We start from the raw sequence: 19132 nt of genomic DNA, 5'->3' as shown, positions 1-19132 counted from the left end.
CCCCCTCACAGTTGTCATGAAGGGTAATCATGGCTATATACACCAAAGCCATCTGTTGTACCAGGCTGTAAGCATGTTTTTATCAGCTGTAAAAATGGCCAATTTCCCACTGCGGTCAGAAATGACCTGGACTTCCTGGAGCCAGCACCCCAAGGCGAGTCGATGAATTGCAGTTTTAGTTTCTTCCGTATTGGCTTCTCGAGGGAGAGCGGGAGGTTGCCGCTTGGTTTATACTCGACGCATCTGCTAGTTCGCTTGAGTGCGCGCGGCGAATGTGACTTCATCGCGGAGGTTCGCTTAGGGTGCGCGCGACATGATTTCGGGCGGTGGAGCTCATGTTTTTTTTTTTTGAGACTCCAGCTAAGAGTGCGCGCGGCGCTGCGTTTGATTTGAGTTGAATATGAAGTACTTTGAAGAGATTTTGTCTGAAACAGGATGACTGTACACACATCTTTATGGTCCGTGATCATTAAGATAACCAAATGACCAATAATTCTTGGCTAGAAATTGCAACAGCCGTGGGAAAGAGGACAGTTTTTGTTAAAGTTTGGAAAAACTAGAGGGATGAGTTTGTTAAAGCCAAAAGAGATCATGTCAAAAGTGGAGAGACCAGGTACAGAGTTACAGAAATGTGTTTTTCCACCAGTCATAGGTTTAACACTGATGTATATATTACAATCTTAAATTTAAAACAATTTAATATCAAAGCTATAATTAAGGAACAGATTATATCTTTGATAACTGGAAAGGAATATTTGAACCTGTCGGTTTACAGTATGATGCCCTGTGTTTCTAGGCTTTATTGGTGATAATGGTCAGGAATGTTGGACCATTATTGCCTTTTTAGCATAAGAAGAGGATGGACACTAGCCAGACAGTACTGTGTGAATTGTGGAGCGGGCTAAATCTAAAAAAACATCTCTATTTTTAGTAAGTGTAGTTTTTTTCCCTTTTTTTCTTGCCACAATAAAAAATATATTGGTAGAGCAACACGTGTTCTCTTGCCATTTAATATTTTAATAAACTTTAATAGGTAGAACTGTCCAAGATATGAACAAAAGCAAGTGATGCATCAAAGTTTTATCAATCATTAAAATAAGACTCGCGCTAGCGCACACATAGCTCGACTCTGACTCGTGCAGACACAGCTTGTGAGCTTGCGCTTAATAAATAAATAGAGTGGGGGAGAAAACCGAACAGTCAAGAGGTTGTATTTCCCCGAGTAGACACCGACAATGCTCGTTGCAACAACTTGTTTTTTTGTAGAAGCGAAAACGCAAGCAATCTGGCCAAGCATCTTTCAAAAGTGCTTTAACTGTCGGCACAATAGCCTAGTGGTGACATATGGTGCAGTAGCATGTCAGGGTGTCCCAAGTTCGAATCCCGGCTTGAGGACATTTCCCTACCCTACCCTCCCCTCTCTCTCTCTCCAACTTCGCCTACTGTTATAGTGGAACTTTTAATGTGTAATCACTATATATAGCGGAACTTTTATTTTGTAATCACTATATAATCTGCCACTATTAAAATATAGATTACTAATAAAATACACTGTTAAAACTTATAGAAATACCTATATTCAAGTGATGCAGAAGAGACATACAAACATGCAGGGCCTTATAATTGAGGGCCTTACAATTGAAGCACAGCAGGTCATGCGCCAAAGTGAGAACATTATGTCAGAGCGTATGCAATACATTTAGACAATGTATATGTTGAACAAGACAAAAACAACCCTTGCCAAAATAGCATACATAAGGAGATTCATTTAGAAAGTATGAAAACAACATGATCATATGCAAACACATGATTGTAAGCACATGCTATATGACCTTTAAGATATGTAAAAACAGAAAAACATACAGCCATTAATTAAAAAGCTGGGATGCTATTGGAGCCGGGAATAGGGTGATGTTACATCATATCTCATGATACCTATGGATAAGAAACTGTATATAAACTGTGGGGTTTTGGACATTGAGTGGGAGAGAGCTCGATCGACCATCTCTGCTGTAACAATAAACTGCTTCAACTTGAGAACTTCGAAGACCTCAGCCTCTTTTTTGAAACCTAGAAGATGTTTGTCGAGATCCAGCGCAACTTTCCACTACATAACTGTCTAATTACTGTACTATCTAATAAAGGCAAAAAGGCCAAAAATAAATCTTAAAAAAAAAAAGTGCTTTAGTGCCTAGCCACTAACAGTACGTTATCCTTATGCTAGCAGTCAATCACATAAGGTATATCTAAATTAGTATAATATTAATAGTTTAATAAACACACACATTCTGTTAGATTGAAAACCTAATTTTTTTTCTACAGTAGCCTAAATGCATCTTGCACATTAAAATGCTTTTACGTCACTGTATTTACAAATAAAGCCAATGAATAGCCTAATAATAAACTATGCTTATGAAATTATATAAAAAAAAACTGCTTATTTTTACATTGCAAGATGCTCCAAAACTGTATTAAAAACACTGTTAACTCCCAAACACCATTAACTCATTCATGTACATGTGTTAATGATAAATCATAAACATTAGCAGGGATGCTTTCGGTTAATTTTCCCAACCGACAACCGGCGCTCGTTAACTGAATATTAACCGGTCAGATTAATATTAAAATATTTAATAAAACATGAATTGACCTGTCAAATATTGCATTTTAAAATACTGATTTGTTTTAACATGCGAACAACAGCATACATTTTAACAACAGAACATCTTCACGCACCTGCAGTGTTTCCAAAAGCAAAGAAGTATAAACATAATCAAATAAAAATAATAAAATAAACAAACCTGCCCTAGATATTTTCGCTTGAATTACAAATTTAGATAACGAAACGAAAACACTGACTGATACTTTTTGACCGACTGTTTAGAATAGAATAAGGTTGTTTTCCAGTCATGTTTTTTTTTCTTCCGTCAAATAAAAATAGCAGGCCATCCAACACAATCTCACGGCAATTCGTAACTCTTTGATTTAGTGGCTAATTCGTAAGATCTAATTCGTACAATTTAGTACGATTTGCTCATCCCCCAATGACGGTTGGGTTTAGGGGTGGGGTTTGGTGCCACGCCTCCTTTTTAAAATTTTACAATTTTGTACGACTGAATTGTACGAATTAGCCACTAAACTGACAAAATGTAAAATACTTACATTTTCTCGTGAGATCAGGCTGGGCTATCAGATCAGTCGCTCCATTGAAAATATGCATGTAATTAATGCTCCGCTGTGATTACCACATCACGTACAAACCTCTGTCAACAGTCATTATTTTAAAGTTCATGTCTTAAGCTTCTGATTTTAGAGCTTCTGTGCTTTACTCCATCTCGCTCGCGGTTCATGAGCGTGATGAAAAATATCAAGGCGCATAGGTTGACTTTAAGTAGCCTATAGACTACTATAGTATATTCTAATTTAGTTTTTTACATATAGTATTGCATTGATTTGTATAAATGTTTTTAGTTTATATAGCTATAAAATGAAAGCCTCAGTTTGGTGTGGAGTTATTATGCAAAAACAAGTAAATCATTAGATTTGTTTGATTCGTAGATTAGGATATGGAGGCTATTTTAAAATGGATATTTTATAAGAACTATTAATGACAGAAATTTTCCAAATGGAAAAATGTTGGTTTGTTGGTTGTACACTAAATCATTTGGTGTGTTTGAGCGGTGCGGAGCGCGCTCTGATGGAAGGAAAACCCAGACGCTCCAACTTGTGGCGGACTTGTTTCTAAAGCAAAGAAGATTACAGAAAGTTTTGATTTTTCAGCATCTTTTGTGCAAAGCTTTTGTATTTATGATGCAGGTCCAGGAGAGAGGCAATCACCATCAGCGCTGATTTGACATCAACTCATCTGTCAAACTGTGACCAGCAATTCTTTCATATCCTCTTTTCATTTAGCTTTAGCAAAATAGGTTGTCTCAATTGCACGTGTTACTGCACCGCGAGTTAACAAATTTGCACATTTATGCAGCAAATCTTAAGCTATATATATATATATATATAAATCTGAGCATATTCAGCTGATTAATAAACTGCATTTTGCAACTCAAAGAGAACTGCAGGGAGCACAATAAACCAAGAAAGAACCTGACTTCTGCCAGAAAAGGCAAACATGTTGATTTTTCTCCAGAAGAATGGTTAAAAACGAAGTCATTTTGCCTCAAACCATTGCACATTTTTACAGGATCTTTTAAAATTATTTTATTATTACGTTTTTAAGAATTGTAAAATAAATCAAAGTGTTGTTAATTCTGTTCAATTTGTTTGGTTTTTCTTCCATGAAAAAACACTACAAAAAGTACAGCTAAGAGAACCGTTAAAGTACCGATAAGTGCCATTGATAAAAGTAGTAGTACTGTTAAAACCTTAACAATACCCATCTCTACTCTAGAGACGATGGAATTGCACCCAGGTCAGTCTGTGGTGGAGTTGCAGTGCCTGCTGTGGCTAAACAGTCCAATACGGGACCAGCAGGATCTGTTGCATTTGGTACATGTGAAGCCTGTGGCTGCTTTTGTAGGCCATCTCTGCCTTCTATTTTGTCTCTTTTCTTCTTGTTGGTCCTGACTTACAGCATGCCGCTTTAAAAAGTCTTAATTTCACTGAAGTTTTGAATTGTAGGTCTTAAGTAATTGAAAACGGGTCTTTTTCTCTATCCATAAAAAGCTACCTAATCGGGCCAACATGCATCCAATCCATCTCAATGGAACTTTTAACAAAACCAGTATGGTTCAGTTATCATTCTTAGAATAATGTTTGTTTAAACGTTCTCTGTGTATTTATAGTTCAAATGTGGTGAGGACGCTGAGCTGGACAGACTGTTACATTTAGTGTATGCATACAACTTGGGTTTGCTTGTTTTGACAATTTATTTAAAACCTGTGGCTAAGAAATAACTTATAATATATAAGAAAAAAGAAGTTGTGTATAAGTCTAAAATTTAATTCAAAATGGTCTTAAAGTCTTAAATTTGACTTTGTGAAACCTGCAGAAACCCTGATGTATAGTGTCCACAGTCATATTGGAGTGATAATTTCCTGACGTTAAAACAGGACCCAAACCTCAGTGCTTTGAAGCCCACCACTTTATTTGTTTGCGTTGTGAAAATGCGTGTATTTTTTTTTTTTTATGTTTTTTTTTTTTAAATGTGCAACACATGCTGTCAAACCGATGAGGATCTCCTTAATTTGCTGGTGTTTTTTGTAATTGCATGTCTTTTGTTTTATTGCAGTGCATTAAGCTCTCTCGGACACTAATGTGATCTTAATGTAAAGTGTGAGCACAAAGAATCTCTATATAATAGTCTGATAAAAGCTTCACCTTCCTACATCCGACTGAACGGTGGCGTAATCATCATATGGAGCAGATGATTTTGTAGATGGGTTGATGCAATGAAGACGAATACCATTGAGTGCTGTGTTATCGCCAACCAGCAGAGACTCCCACATACCTGCCACCTGCACAAACACACACACATGCGCAGTATCGGATTTAACACTGTTTCCTGAATACATGAGATGCGACAAACATTTAAAGTCTGCATGACCTGGAAGTGATGCAGTTTCTAGAGAAAGGGAATATTAAATGAGTAAACAGTGGGCGTGGCTTGTTTCTTCAGATTTCAATGAAAGATTACAAGGTAAAACTATTGTTTATTCTTAATAATGTGCACAGATGAATTGTTGACCACAAAACTAGCAACGTGAGCTAACAAAATCATATGATTATTAGTTACCATAACTTTATTAGTTATTAATAACTATCAAATTAACTAGTAACTAATAGCTTTTAATAGTTTTATAGTATACTCTAGGTACACCTTATAGGACCCCCTTTTGCCTTTAAAACTGTCTTAATCCTTCGTGGCATGGATTCAACAAGCTACTGTAAATATTCCTCAGAGATTTTGCTCCATATAGACATGATGGCATCACACAGTTGCTGCAGATTTGTCAGCTCTCACATTTAGATTTGCAAGCTGTCGGGGTTTGCTGCTAATTTACCTTCATAATAGTGGCTCACCTTTAGACTAAATCCTGCGGCGTACATCCCAGTTGGACACATCTCTTTCTGACCCCATGATCCCCATCTCATCCCGTTATGGACGGTCAGCATTGATCTGAAAGTTCTGCCGATGGAGCGCTGGACTCGTCCTGATGGACTCGCATGCTTGGCTAAAACTGAAATTAGCATCAAAGAGAGAAAATTGAGCATGGTTTCTGTTGGAGCTCAGAACAGATGTGCGTGTGTGTGTCTGTGTTTCTCAGTGTGGGACATTGACCCTCAGACTGATCCAAGTCCAGCTTGCATAGCAAACACAATATCTGTGCTAAACATCAGTGCAGTCAGAATATAAACACAGCAGTTGCTCAAGAGTCACTGCCAGATGCCACATGAAGAAATACTATAGTTAATACTAGTGTTTCTGAAATACTCCATATATTATAGTATTTACAATTGTGTTCATGAATGCTCCAGAATACTGTAACTATAGTGAACTGATGTTGTAGTGTACTTTAGTTTTTATTACAGTAAACTGTGGTGTATTGTAGCATAATATTACCTATAGTTAAATAAAACTACAGTATTGGGTCATTTGCTTATTACTGTAGTAGCCGTGTTCCCATAGCAATTATAGAACCACAACAGATGGATTTCTATAGGTGGTGTTTCTATAGCAACTATAAAACCGCCACAACAGATGGATTTCTACAGTTGGTGTGTTACCATAGCAACTACAGAACCGCCTTAACAGATGGATTTCTATAGTTGGTGTGTTACCATAGCAACTATAGAACTGCCCCAACAGATCGATTTCTAAAGTTGGTGTGTTACCATAGCAACTATAGAACTGCCCCAACAGATCGATTTCTAAAGTTGGTGTGTTACCATAGCAACTATAGAACCGCCACAACAGATGGATTTCTATAGGTGGTGTTTCTATAGCAACTATAGAACTGCCACAACAGATGGATTTCTACAGTTGGTGTGTTACCATAGCAACTACAGAACCGCCACAACAGATGGATTTCTATAGTTGGTGTGTTACCATAGCAACTATAGAACTGCCCCAACAGATCGATTTCTAAAGTTGGTGTGTTACCATAGCAACTATAGAACCGCCACAACAGATGGATTTCGAAAGTTGGTGTGTTACCATAGCAACTATAGAACGGCCACAACAGATGGATTTCTATAGTTGGTGTGTTACCATAGCAACTATAGAACCGCCAAAACTGATGGATTTCTATAGTTGGTGTGTTACCATAGCAACTATAGAACCACAACAGATTAATTTCTATAGTTGATGTTACTATAGCAACTACAGAACCACCACAACAGATGGATTTCTATAGTTGGTGTTATAATAGCAACTACAGAAGTTAGAACTAACTTAACCCAGATAATGTAAAAATACACAGGCAGAATTGTGATTTTCTTTTTTTCTTTTAAATGCATAATTTTAAGTGGGGTAAAAAGTCAGAATAGTGAGTAAAAAATAATCACAATTACCTTTAAAAATATAAAATAAAATATTTCAGATGTTAATTCAGAATTCTGAGGGAAAAAATTCTGAATTGTGAATTTGACCAATTACCTTTATTCTTTTATTTCATGGTGCAAGAATAGATATTCTATCAATATTCAAATAACAAATTAATGCAGTAAACGCAGAGAGAAAAAATGCAACACAAATTTCACAATAAAAGTCAGAATTGCGAAAAGCTACTTCCAGTTCACAGTCTTGAATCAACATAACTTGAATGATCCTTTTGATAACTGAAATACTCAAACTCAGTTTAAAATAAGTTTATTTATATACAAAACTAAATGATTGTGCAAATAAATAACACTCTTCAGTCAAACCCCTGATAAAGAAGCTTTTCTTGATGCAGTTTAAAGGGGCAGTTCACCCAAAACTACAAATCTTCTCTGAAATCAATGTTGCCCCCCCAGCATATTCTATTCATTTTTCATTATGTTCAGCAGAAGGAAGAAACTCTGGTGTGGAGGATGACTAAAAGAGGACTGAATTGACTTTTTGGGTGAATGGTCCCTTTAAATGAAAATAGAAATGACACCTTTAAGCAAATATGAGCCATGTCTGTGTTTATATACAGCCAAGCCTGAAAGTATTCATGCCCCTGGCAAATTCTCGCTTAGTTACTTTTATTCAACCAGAAAGTAGTTTTATTTACCTGAATACTAAGGTACTAACATGATGTACAAGAGGCATCATTGTGATTTTATATATATATCTGCTTTTATGTACATTTGAACAATAACTTTAAGTCAGAATTTGCCTGGGGTGTATGAATAATTTTGTGCTTGACTGTATTATTAAAAGTCTGAGGTCTGGTCTTCACGTCTACGTGCTGATTCTAGTGCAGTCTGTAGAGTCGATCCCATCATTCCCTGCTCTGCCCTTCCTATCATTCATATCATCCACCAGTGTTTTCAGCCGGTCCAGATGATGAAGAGCTCTGAGAAAAACAGATCATAAACAAAACTGAACACCAGCTCTAGTTTATAAAGGAAAATTACACACACACACACGTCTACTGACCTTTGTAAAGACTCGCCACTTCCAGCATCCACCGCTTCCGTTTCCTGCTAAGGAGCAAAAAATGTAAATAAAATCAAATTAAAGGTGCTGTTTATAAGTTTTTAACTCTTCTGGAGCATAAAAACAGCATAATATGTTTGCAGATATTCAGAAACATGCTCCGTGAACATTCTTGATTATCTGAGAAACAATGCTGAGGTCAGATGTTCTGCTTTGAAAATGTGTTCCATGCGGGAACGTCTGTCTTTTTGGTCATTTAACCCACCCAATGCCAGTTTAGCCAATTTAATTCAAGCACCCCAGGTTGCCAGATAGTGGAAAAAGCGTATTTCATTCATTCGGTCAGGAAGGCTCTCAAAGAGTGCGTCCGTGATCGAAATGTGACCTCCGGTGGACAGTAGCAGACTCAGATTCAGAGTTCCACATGAGGTGGTTATTAATTAGCAAATATTATAAATATTACGAGTGTAAACATTAGGTGAGCAAGTCACATTGTAACCCTGTATCCTAACAACACGCTACGTGAGGAGATTTGCATAGATGATTGCAGAGATGGCTGTTTGCACCAGACGAAACACGACAGGAATGTAAAAACAGTCACCCAGAAGCACAGAATAGTGCACTCCAGTGAAATGGTAAGGTTTATAATCTGATTAATACACATTAAATCTCTCTAACGTGATTAAATGTAGATGCTGAATCACTGACATGTGTTGGTTTGCACTGATTCTCAGTTCTGAAGTTCATTTTCAAATGGTTTATTGTTCAGATCTGAGTTGAACTATCTGCTGCTGCTTTCAGTAGTATGGCAATAAATGTGATGTAAAATGGCATTCAGACTCACATTATTAGCATTTAACACTGAATAAAGTTTCTAAAATATAAATTTCCGGTGTTGGTTAGGACAAAAACTCATTTTAATATGGAAAATATTCCTTCTGTCACTTGCCATTGGATTTATTTAGAACACCCTTTAAATCAGCCTTTGTTGGTGTCGCCAATCTGGCAACTTGCTCTCGTGTGTTTTGAACCAGGGGTGCAACACCTAGTTCAACCACTGGGTGTCAAACATACATACTGCATCTTTAAGTTTTTTCCCCAAAAATTCAATTGACTATACCAGGGATGCACTAATACAAAATATTTGACCGATAGCTCTATAGTCGATATATTAGCCAATAAAACAAATATGCTCATGAATATGACTATTGCAGATGTGCATATCGATGCTGAAATGATATATTGTGCAGCCCTAGTGTGAACACACAGTTTACATTCTTTTATCGCTTTCATAAACCACACAACCCAATATTTGCAGACAAATTCAAAACAAACTTCAGCATACAACTATAAATCGCATAATCAAAAATGACACACAAATACCTTGTACAATAGCATTTGAGGGCCTTAAATTTCTCTAAATTGATTTATCAACTTTTAAAACTTTAAGATCCTACAGACACCCTGGATTAAATGGGTTAAGCATGACCTCTTTGCTACAACATTCAAACACACACCGTAGCATGATGTTTTTATCAGTGTTCTGCACCTGCTCTGCTGTTTCTGCTGAATCTGTAATACTGTGCTGTGATTGGCTGATTTTCTGTTCGACGGCCTGCAGGCGATACAGCATGTGTTTGAGCGCCTCCACTGGACCGGGATGATTCCTGCTGCTGTAGCCGGAAGATCTGGATGCTGCAGACTGTGCGTGCACACACACACATGCAATAAATAGAACATTCCATTTCCTGTCAGCTGGTGTTCAATTTTAGCTGATTTTAGAGGAACCGCAAAGTGTTTAACTCTGAAATGTACAGGACGTATTTCTACAACCCCAAATCAGAATCCGGTGGGACAGTATCGAAGACACAAATAAAAAAAAAAAAAGTATTTATTTTTAAGTGTACGGGGTGAACCATTTATATGGATACACCTTAATAAAATGGGAATGGTTGGTCATATTAACATCCTGTTGGTGCACATTAGTGTATGTGATGGGGCTAACTTTTCAAGATGGATGGTGACCATGGTGGCCATTTTGAAGTCGACCATCTTGGATCCAATTTTTGTTTTTTTCAATAGGAAGAGGGTCATGTGACACATCAAACTTATAGGGAGTTTCACAAGAAATACAATGGTGTGCTTGGTTTTAACGTAACTTTATTCTTGCATGAGGTATTTACAAGTTTCTTAAAACTTATAAAATGTGTTTAATGTGCTGCCTATTGTGCTGGATATACAACTATTGCGCCAGACCACACACCACACACCAGCTGATTGGTGGAGAGGAGAGAGAGTGATGAAGCCAATTATGATATGGGGATGATTAGGCCATGGTGGACAGAGACCAGCGGGCAGATTTGGCCGGTGTTAAACCCCTACTCTTTTTTTTTTTTCGAAGGACATCCTGGGATTTTTAATGGCCACAGAGAGTCAGGACCTCGGTTTAACGTCTCATCTGAAAGACGGCACTCACTGAGCAGTATAGAGTCCCCGTCACTATACTGAGGCATTAGGACCCACACAGACCGCATGTTGAGCGCCCCCTGCTGGCGTCACTAACAACTTCCGGAAGCAACCCAGCTTTACCATGTGGTCTCCCATCCAGGTACTGACCGGGCGGAGCCCTGCTTAGCTTCAGGGAGTGACCAATTGCCTTCAGATGACCCCAAAGATAAAAGTCTAAGGGAGTCAGATCGGGAGACCTTGGGAGCGATTCAACTGGCCCACGACGACCAATCCACTTTTCAGGAAACTCTTCATCTAGTAATGCTCGGACCTGACACCCATAATGTGGTGGTGCACCATCTTGCTGGAAAAACTTAGGGAACGTGCCAGCTTCAGTGCATAAAGAGGAAAACACATCATCATGGAGCAGTTTTAAATATCCAGTGGCCTTGAGGTTTCCATTGATGAAGAACGGCCTCACTATCTTTGTTGTCTATGGTGTGAAGATACAAGACGTGCAGCACCTGAAACTATGAATACCGGAAGCCTGTGCTGGCATTTCTCCCACTTGACAAAGGTTTGCCGCAGTAGATCTGAGCCCATGTGGTGATCTGTCCTATAGATGAATGAGGATTCTTGATGCAGCGCCACCTGAGGGATCAGAGATCACAGTTGATCAGCTGAGTCCTTTATGCACTGAAATTTCTCCAGATTCCTTCAATCTTTTAATGATGTTCTGCACTGTTGAAGGTGAAATATCCAAATATCTTCCTCTCTTTCTTTGAGGAACATTATTTTTTAAACATTTCAATCTTTTTCTCATGTATTTGTTGGCAAACTGGCGATCCTCAGCCCATCTTTGCTCCTAAAGGACTAGACCTTTCTTAGATGCTGCTTTTGTACCAAATCATAATTACAATCACCTGTTGACATCACCTGTGTGAATCAATCATGATTTCAGCAGTTTACTGCCCTAAACCGCTCACGTCCCAACTTTTTTTTGGAATCTGTTGCAGGTTTGAATGACAGTAAAGGATGGATATTTACAAATGAAATTAGGTTGACTTGTACTTCATATACAAAATATTTCATGTTTTCTCTGGTCAAAGTAAATTTGGAAAGCACATCTTTTTTATTTGCAATTTCCTTACTGTCCCAACTTTTTCTAATTTGGGGTTGTTGTACTTTCAGCTTTTAGAAGTCAAAACATCAAGAACATATTAGTTTCTCAGTTAATATCCGCTTTAAAACAGGTCTCATACTGCACCTTACTCCTCTGTAGATCCTCAGCTGCTGGCGGCTCTTCAGCGATGCCCACTGGCACTGGAGATTTACTGCAGACAATAGGAATCATTTACTTTCATTCATTTGGCAGTTGTGCAAATGAATAAAAATAATATGGCTGTGCAATATGACGATACACATATATAAATAAATATTATACAAAAATATACATTATTTTATTATTGATAAAATAAAAAGTCTATTGTTTTATATTATGCTCTATTGCTTATTTAATAGTCAGCAATAGAGCATAATATACAGAAGACATTGTTTATGGTAATACTTTTTCCATGATTTATATATGAGCTCAATATTACAAACCCTCATGAGGATCCAGAATACAAGAATAACAGCATCGAGAGAAAGTTACAATGGTTTACATTTTGCTAAATTTGTGATATCATTTTAATGTAGGACCTGTAATCAGTAAAAATGTTTTATATTCTATTAATATTTATATTTCTACATTTTTGATCAAACATTTGCCCTAAAATTCTAAATAAATTAAGAAATATTTAATAATATATGCTAAATTAGCAGCATAGAAATCAATGAAAGCGTTGGGCTTATATGCGTCTTTCAGAATATCACAGTTCTGTAACTCAGCCAACTCAAACTGATTGATAAATTTCTTCCATTTCTCTGTTCATGCGTCCTATAAGCCATAAAAATATATCTACAGGAATAGAAAGATAAGTTTAAAGGTGCTGTATGTAAGTTTTTGACTCTTCTAAAGCATAAAAACACCTTAACATGTTTGCAGATATTTCAGAAACATGCTCCGTGAACATTCAGTCAGATATTCTGCTTTGAACATGTGCATTACGTGCCGGAACATCTGTCTTTGTTTTGGTCATTTAACCCGCCCAATGCCAGTTTAGCCAATTATATTCCAGCACCCCGGGTTGCCAGATGGTGGAAATCAGCGCATTTCATTCATTCAGTCAGGAAGGCTCTCAAAGCATGCGTCTGTGACCGAAATGCGACCTCTGGTGGACAGTAGCAGACTCTGAAATGAGATGCAGATTCAGAGTTCCACATGAGGTTTTTATTAATTAGCAAATAATATAAATATTACGAGTGTAAACATTAGGTGAGCAGGTTACATTGTAACCCCGAGTCCTAACAACACGGTACATGGTTAGATTTGCAGTGATGAGCAATTTGGCTGTTTGCACCAGACGAAACAGGACAGAAATGTAAATACAGCCATTCAGAAGCACAGAATAGTGCACTCACTGCACTCCAGCCAAATGGTAAGGTTTATAATCTGATTAATACATAATAAACCTCTTTAACATGATTAAATGTAGATGCTGAATCACTGATATGTGTTGGTTTGCACCAGGGGCGTATCGGACATTTTAAAAGAGGGGGGGACGGCTGTATGAGATCATACGTTCATATAATTATTAATCACCTGTTTCTAAATGGTCCGTCTCTAAAAGCGAGGGGGGAGTCTCAGTTCTGAAGTTCAATTTCAGACGTTTTTATTTTATTGTTCCGATCTGAGCTGAACTATCTGCTGCTGCTTTCAGTAGTATGGCAATAAATGTGATGTAAAATGGCATTCAGACTCACATTATTAGCATTTCACACTGAATAAAGCACATGAGCTGTACCTGAGCTGATCATTAATCCTGTTGTTCAGCTGTGGGAAATATAAGCCTAAAATATACATTTCAGGTGTTGGTTGGAACAAAAACAATTTTTAACACCGGAAATATTCCTTCTATCGTGTGCCGTTACTTTTATGTAGAACACGACTTAAATCAGCCTTTAGGCTCAACAGTTAGGCACACTGCTGTTGGTGTCGTCAATCTGGCAACCGGCGCTTGAAGTGCCAGGAGTGCAATACCTAGTCCAACCACTGGGTGTCAAACTTACATACTGCACCTTTAAATTAATACAAGAAAAATTACATTTACCCCCCCCCCCCCATTTTACCCCCCCCACTCCACCCCACATATTAATTCATTTTTGATCTTCACAGTGATCTTCAGTTTTTTTTTGTTAGATTAGTTCATCAGTTTTGTCTTTATACTGACTAATCTAATGTATATGCACAAATATAATATTATAAAGTCTTTTATATATATATATATATATATATATATATATATATATATATATATATATATATATATATATATATTATTATAAAATCTTCTGTCATATGGCCCAGCTCTTATAATAAATAAAGATTTCTGTGAGCGAATGTGGGATTATCAGCACTGTTTTTCACTCACAATGCTACCGGCGGATTGTCCCAGGACCGGTCTGCGTCCAGCGCCTCTTCTGTGTCTGCTGAAGTATTGAGCTCTTTTACCGCTTCACTGACAGCAAATGATGGAGAACTTAACATCCGCTCGGCTCTTGAGATCAGAGAACCAATCCTATCGTCTGAATAGAGTTAAAAAAACAGGAGCAGAATGAGGAGTTTATCTGCACTGACACAGTCACATTCAACTTTACCCTTAACTATTATAAACCTTTTAGTTAATATACATGAACCTAATAAACAAAAGTCATAGCTGCCAGTGCAACATTATCAATCAGATTAGGTTAACATTAAAATATACAAAAAATAAACACAATTAAAAAGACATTGTGCATAGAAATAAAAATAACAAACAAAAGAAAACTCTTATTTAATAATTGTGTGTATATACACACTATATATTGTAATCAATGTTAATGAAATTACCATAAATGTTTCTTTGCCTGATACATTTTTTTAAATAAATGTATTAAATTTATATTATATTACTATATTATTTAATTAATTACATATATTATTGGTTACACTTTATTTTGATGGTCTGTTTGTTGAATTTAAGTCACATTGCATCTATATGCCAACTAATTTTCATTAGATTAGTAAGTTGACATGTACTTGCAAAGTTTCTTATAGTCAGTTAAATGTCTGTTGAAGGAGCAGATATCAGCAGATATTAAGCAGACAGTCTACTAATACTCAAATAGACCATCAAATCTATATTTAATATTTTAAACACTGCATAAATGTAGTGCTTTAAACTAATCATCACTAAAAGCATACAAATTAATATTCGGTAAAGACCGGCTTTTTAGTTTGTACTGTGTATTTTTATATATAGATTACATAAACACTACCTGACTAAAGTCTTGTCACCTCTCTAAGTTTTAGAAACACAAATAATAACTTGACTTCTAGTTGATGATTTGGTATCAGAAGTGTCTTATATGGAAGGTAAAGGCCTCTAGATGAGGCTTATTTGAGAACAATAAAATATGATCATGCCTTGATTATGAATGATTTGATTAGGACAGTAAAGTCTGACTCTGCTTAGATTAAAGTCTGGTCACTGAACCTTCAATAATGTCCAGTATAGAATATGTGCTCATGCTGCAGTGGAAACAGAATGAATATTGTGTCTGACTCCATCATGAGCTTGGAGGACTGCATCCATACATCTCTGCAATGACTCAAATCACTGATTAATAAAGTCATCTGGAATGGCAAAGAAAGCCTTCTTGCAGGACTCCCAGAGTTCATCAAGAGTCTTTGTGTTCATCTTCAACGCCTCCTCCTTCATCTTACCCCAGACATGCTCAATAATGTTCATGTCTTGTGACTGGGCTGGCCAATCCTGGAGCACCTTCACCTTCAGTGCTTTCAGGAGCTTTGATGTGGAGGCTGAAGTATGAGGAGCGCTATCCTGCTGGAGAATTTGCCCTCTCCTGTGGTTTGTAATGTAATGGCTATGGCATCTCTTTGGGTGATCAAAACAGGTTTATGAGGGCAGACCGGGGCATGTTTCACAAAACCGCCCAAATTTTCACTACCTGTCTATGTCACTTTTTACCCGCAAAAATAAATTTAAAACCACCCAATCTGGCAACACTGTCCACACGTGAGCAGCGCATATTTGAAGGCACGTAAAAAGCTTTGTGCACGAGCAGAGGAAATCGGCGCGCAAGCAAAGAGTTTCACATGCTGTAGGCTATTACATAAATGTGATCTCGACTCGTAATACTGCGCCCACGACATTTGTCATTGAAATAACGCCACAGGTAGTTAGTAGATCTGTGTAATAAAGGCCTGCCACCACAGCTGGAAAAAATCCTAGAGGAAACACTGATGTTTACAACAAACTTTTTTTGTATGTGATTAGTATGCAATAATCATTATTCAGCACTACAGGAAAGTACTATAATACAATATATGATGCTACATAATTTAAAACATTTCTAAAAAATATTCCATTACCAATGATATGTCTGTTTAATCCTGCGTACCTTTGAAAAGTGGTGGTGTGTTTGCCGTCTGGAGTGCGTGTGAGTGTATGTGTTGATAACGCAGCTCCCTCAGGCTGATGGCTTCTCCTGAGTGACTTTTGACCTCTGTCTGACTTCTGCTCTCCTCCAGCTCCGTGACCCATGGGGGAACTCTGTGGCTGCTCATCCAGCGTGGCAAATTCCGGTATGTGGGCGTGTCTAATGGAAGCCTCCGATTATGTGGGCGGATATTCGGAGGCGGAGCTTGACGGTGTGATCGTAAATGGCCACCATGGATGGTTTTTGCTGTTGGGTACAAACAGTTACAAAGTAACAAGTCATGCAGAGTTCACACTGCAGGGTTTTCAAAGTAGTCGTGTTACGGATGTTTTCACACTGCATGACTATCTGGAGTAGTGTCTCATCGCTCCTGTGTTTACATTGTAGGAGGTTTCACACTGCATGACTTTAAAATAGGAAGAATGTCCGACAACTTTGTCCAAACTAAGTCTCGCAACCAAACATATGCGAGAAGTGACATGGAAACATCGCGACGTCACGTAATCTATACATACCTGGCAACATTGGAATGTGAAAATAAGAGATACGCCCACCATAATAAGGGATTTCACTCTGTTTTAAATCGCATGTACACAATCCGTTTGGGAAACAGTGTCTATTTATCACTATGGAGCGCGTCAGCTGACAGTCACGCACCGCTACATGACTGTTTTGAGGATTGCATATGAAGGGGAGACGGCACCTGTAATGAAAAGGAAAGGGAATCCTGCCGTTTTTATACTTATTACAGAGTGTTTTCATGCCTTAAAGCGAAAGCACAGAACAGACTTGTATTTAAGAGCAAGGGCGGCCCCTGGTGGTTCGGCGGTATGGGTTGCGTATAGGGAGGATCGGCTCTTTAATGTTTATTCGCCACCCTTCAGAGAAAGACTGAAAATACGGGAGAAATACCTTTATGGGATGATAACGGGATAAAACTGTAAAATACGGGAGAATCCCAGGAAAAACTGGAGTGTTGACAGGTATGAATCTATATACTTTGTTATTAACTATAATGAGAAAGCCTGCATTTGCACTGCAGATCTTGATGGTCAATTCTGATTTTGTGACTGCATCCGATTTTTTTTTTTTTTAGCTGACCTGCTTAGATCCTCTTTTAAAGTTACTCTTGTCTGATTTAGGTTTTACTACAGTTTATGACAAAGTTCTCATTTTCCATCTTTTAATCTAGGCCTTTTTAAAGCAGTAGGCATCTTAATGTAATGTCCATGACGTGATTTATGCACGTGATGTAAGCCACAGTTTTATAATCGTTTATATTGGTTACGTGGCGGATGTTGCGCTCTCTCTCTCTCTCGTTAACATGCTTAGCCTAAATACTTGTGCTACATGACAATATAAAAGCTTTTTCAGCCCTCGTGTATGAGAATTAAGGTTTGGGAAGGTTTTTTATGTTTATTTTTTAACAACAAATACAGAATTATATAATAATATACAAAAGAAATACACCAGAGTGTACATAAAAAACATTCAGTAGTTAAAAATCTTATATTCCTTAAGAATATCACGTCGTCTTTGCTTTTTTATTAACAATGTTCTCCAAACTTGTGCACTAGTCTTTATTCACTTGAAGGAAGCGAACAAAATTTGGCTTTGATCAGCCCATGTTTATTTATGTGTTATTTTTGTGGACCAATTGGAGCGGTTTTTCAGGAGTACGGTCCCCCCGCCCACCGAATTGATTGACAGCTGCGCGTATTAACATGTCCCGGTAGTCACGTGTATAATCATATCAACAAGAGAGGACGAGCGCAAAGCAACCGGGAATAAACGGTCTGTTCAGTTCTGTTCAGTACCAGGCACTCGAATACCCTGTCAGATTAGTCTAGCAGCTGGGAATGAGCTATTTACAGTGTCTGCTATAATGTTAGTGTTGTTTTTGGTGATGAATATGGCCACTGTGGAAATACACAGTACAGTTACGATCTTATTACCACATTAGATCATTATGATAACATGATATTGTTGACTTCAGTGATTTCCTGAAGATAATTAACGCAACTGAAATAACTACAGTAGTCGCGATCGTCAATCTTATATGAAGCAAGAGATCTCGATGACATATGACGACGTGTGCAGGTGTAGTGGTGCTGTCCCATTTCTTAGGGGTAAATCTGAAGCCCTTCCGGTTCACACTCTATCTCATAGGCCAAGGGGAAGGGGTAACAAAAATAGAATTGGGATTGAGCCTTACCCAGCTCTGCAGGTGGACACAGAGAGCATTTGGGAAAAGTAGGGCCGCAGATGAGAGCAGGGCCGAGAGTTGAAGCTGTGTCCCACTGGAAAGCTCTCAGATCGGGTCAGGAGGGCGGAGGTGCGCGTCACTGGGAGAGAACCATCATTCGGGAGATCCAACAGGTCATCAGTGGTCAAACTGAGCCCGTCACAGTCTCTCCTGGTGGGGATATTCAAGAAACTCAGCTCTCTGTCCGTCAGACTCGACTTCAGAACTGAACACAATACAGGGAGGAAAAATAA

At 37.9% G+C, this 19132-nt stretch overlaps 2 protein-coding genes across 2 annotated transcripts in view; both read right to left on the bottom strand.

The window, feature by feature from the left end:
- Nucleotides 1-6282, bottom strand: part of vmo1b (vitelline membrane outer layer 1 homolog b) — a 16178-nt gene extending 9896 nt beyond the window's left edge. The window contains exons 1-2 of the mRNA XM_056445695.1: nucleotides 6037-6282; nucleotides 5335-5471 (exon numbers count right to left, since the gene is read on the bottom strand). Of these exons, the coding sequence (XP_056301670.1) occupies nucleotides 5335-5471; nucleotides 6037-6228 (329 nt within the window). The 5' untranslated portion in view covers nucleotides 6229-6282. The remainder of the gene's footprint in view (nucleotides 1-5334; nucleotides 5472-6036) is intronic.
- Nucleotides 6283-7809: 1527 nt separating this feature from the next.
- c21h18orf54 (chromosome 21 C18orf54 homolog) lies at nucleotides 7810-19132 on the bottom strand (the record flags this gene model as incomplete). The annotated part of the gene is given in 8 exon segments (XM_056445882.1): nucleotides 7810-8498; nucleotides 8582-8625; nucleotides 10131-10283; nucleotides 12297-12363; nucleotides 14563-14716; nucleotides 16595-16879; nucleotides 18849-18891; nucleotides 18893-19132. Coding segments are annotated over 8 exon segments (1101 nt in total), but the record flags the coding sequence as incomplete, so codon positions are not given.

Source organism: Danio aesculapii, chromosome 21 (assembly GCF_903798145.1).
Source record: "Danio aesculapii chromosome 21, fDanAes4.1, whole genome shotgun sequence".
In the NCBI taxonomy this organism is placed as follows: Eukaryota; Metazoa; Chordata; class Actinopteri; order Cypriniformes; family Danionidae; genus Danio; species Danio aesculapii.
Note: the sequence above shows the minus strand (reverse complement) of the source record. Positions and strands in the feature narration are given on the sequence as shown.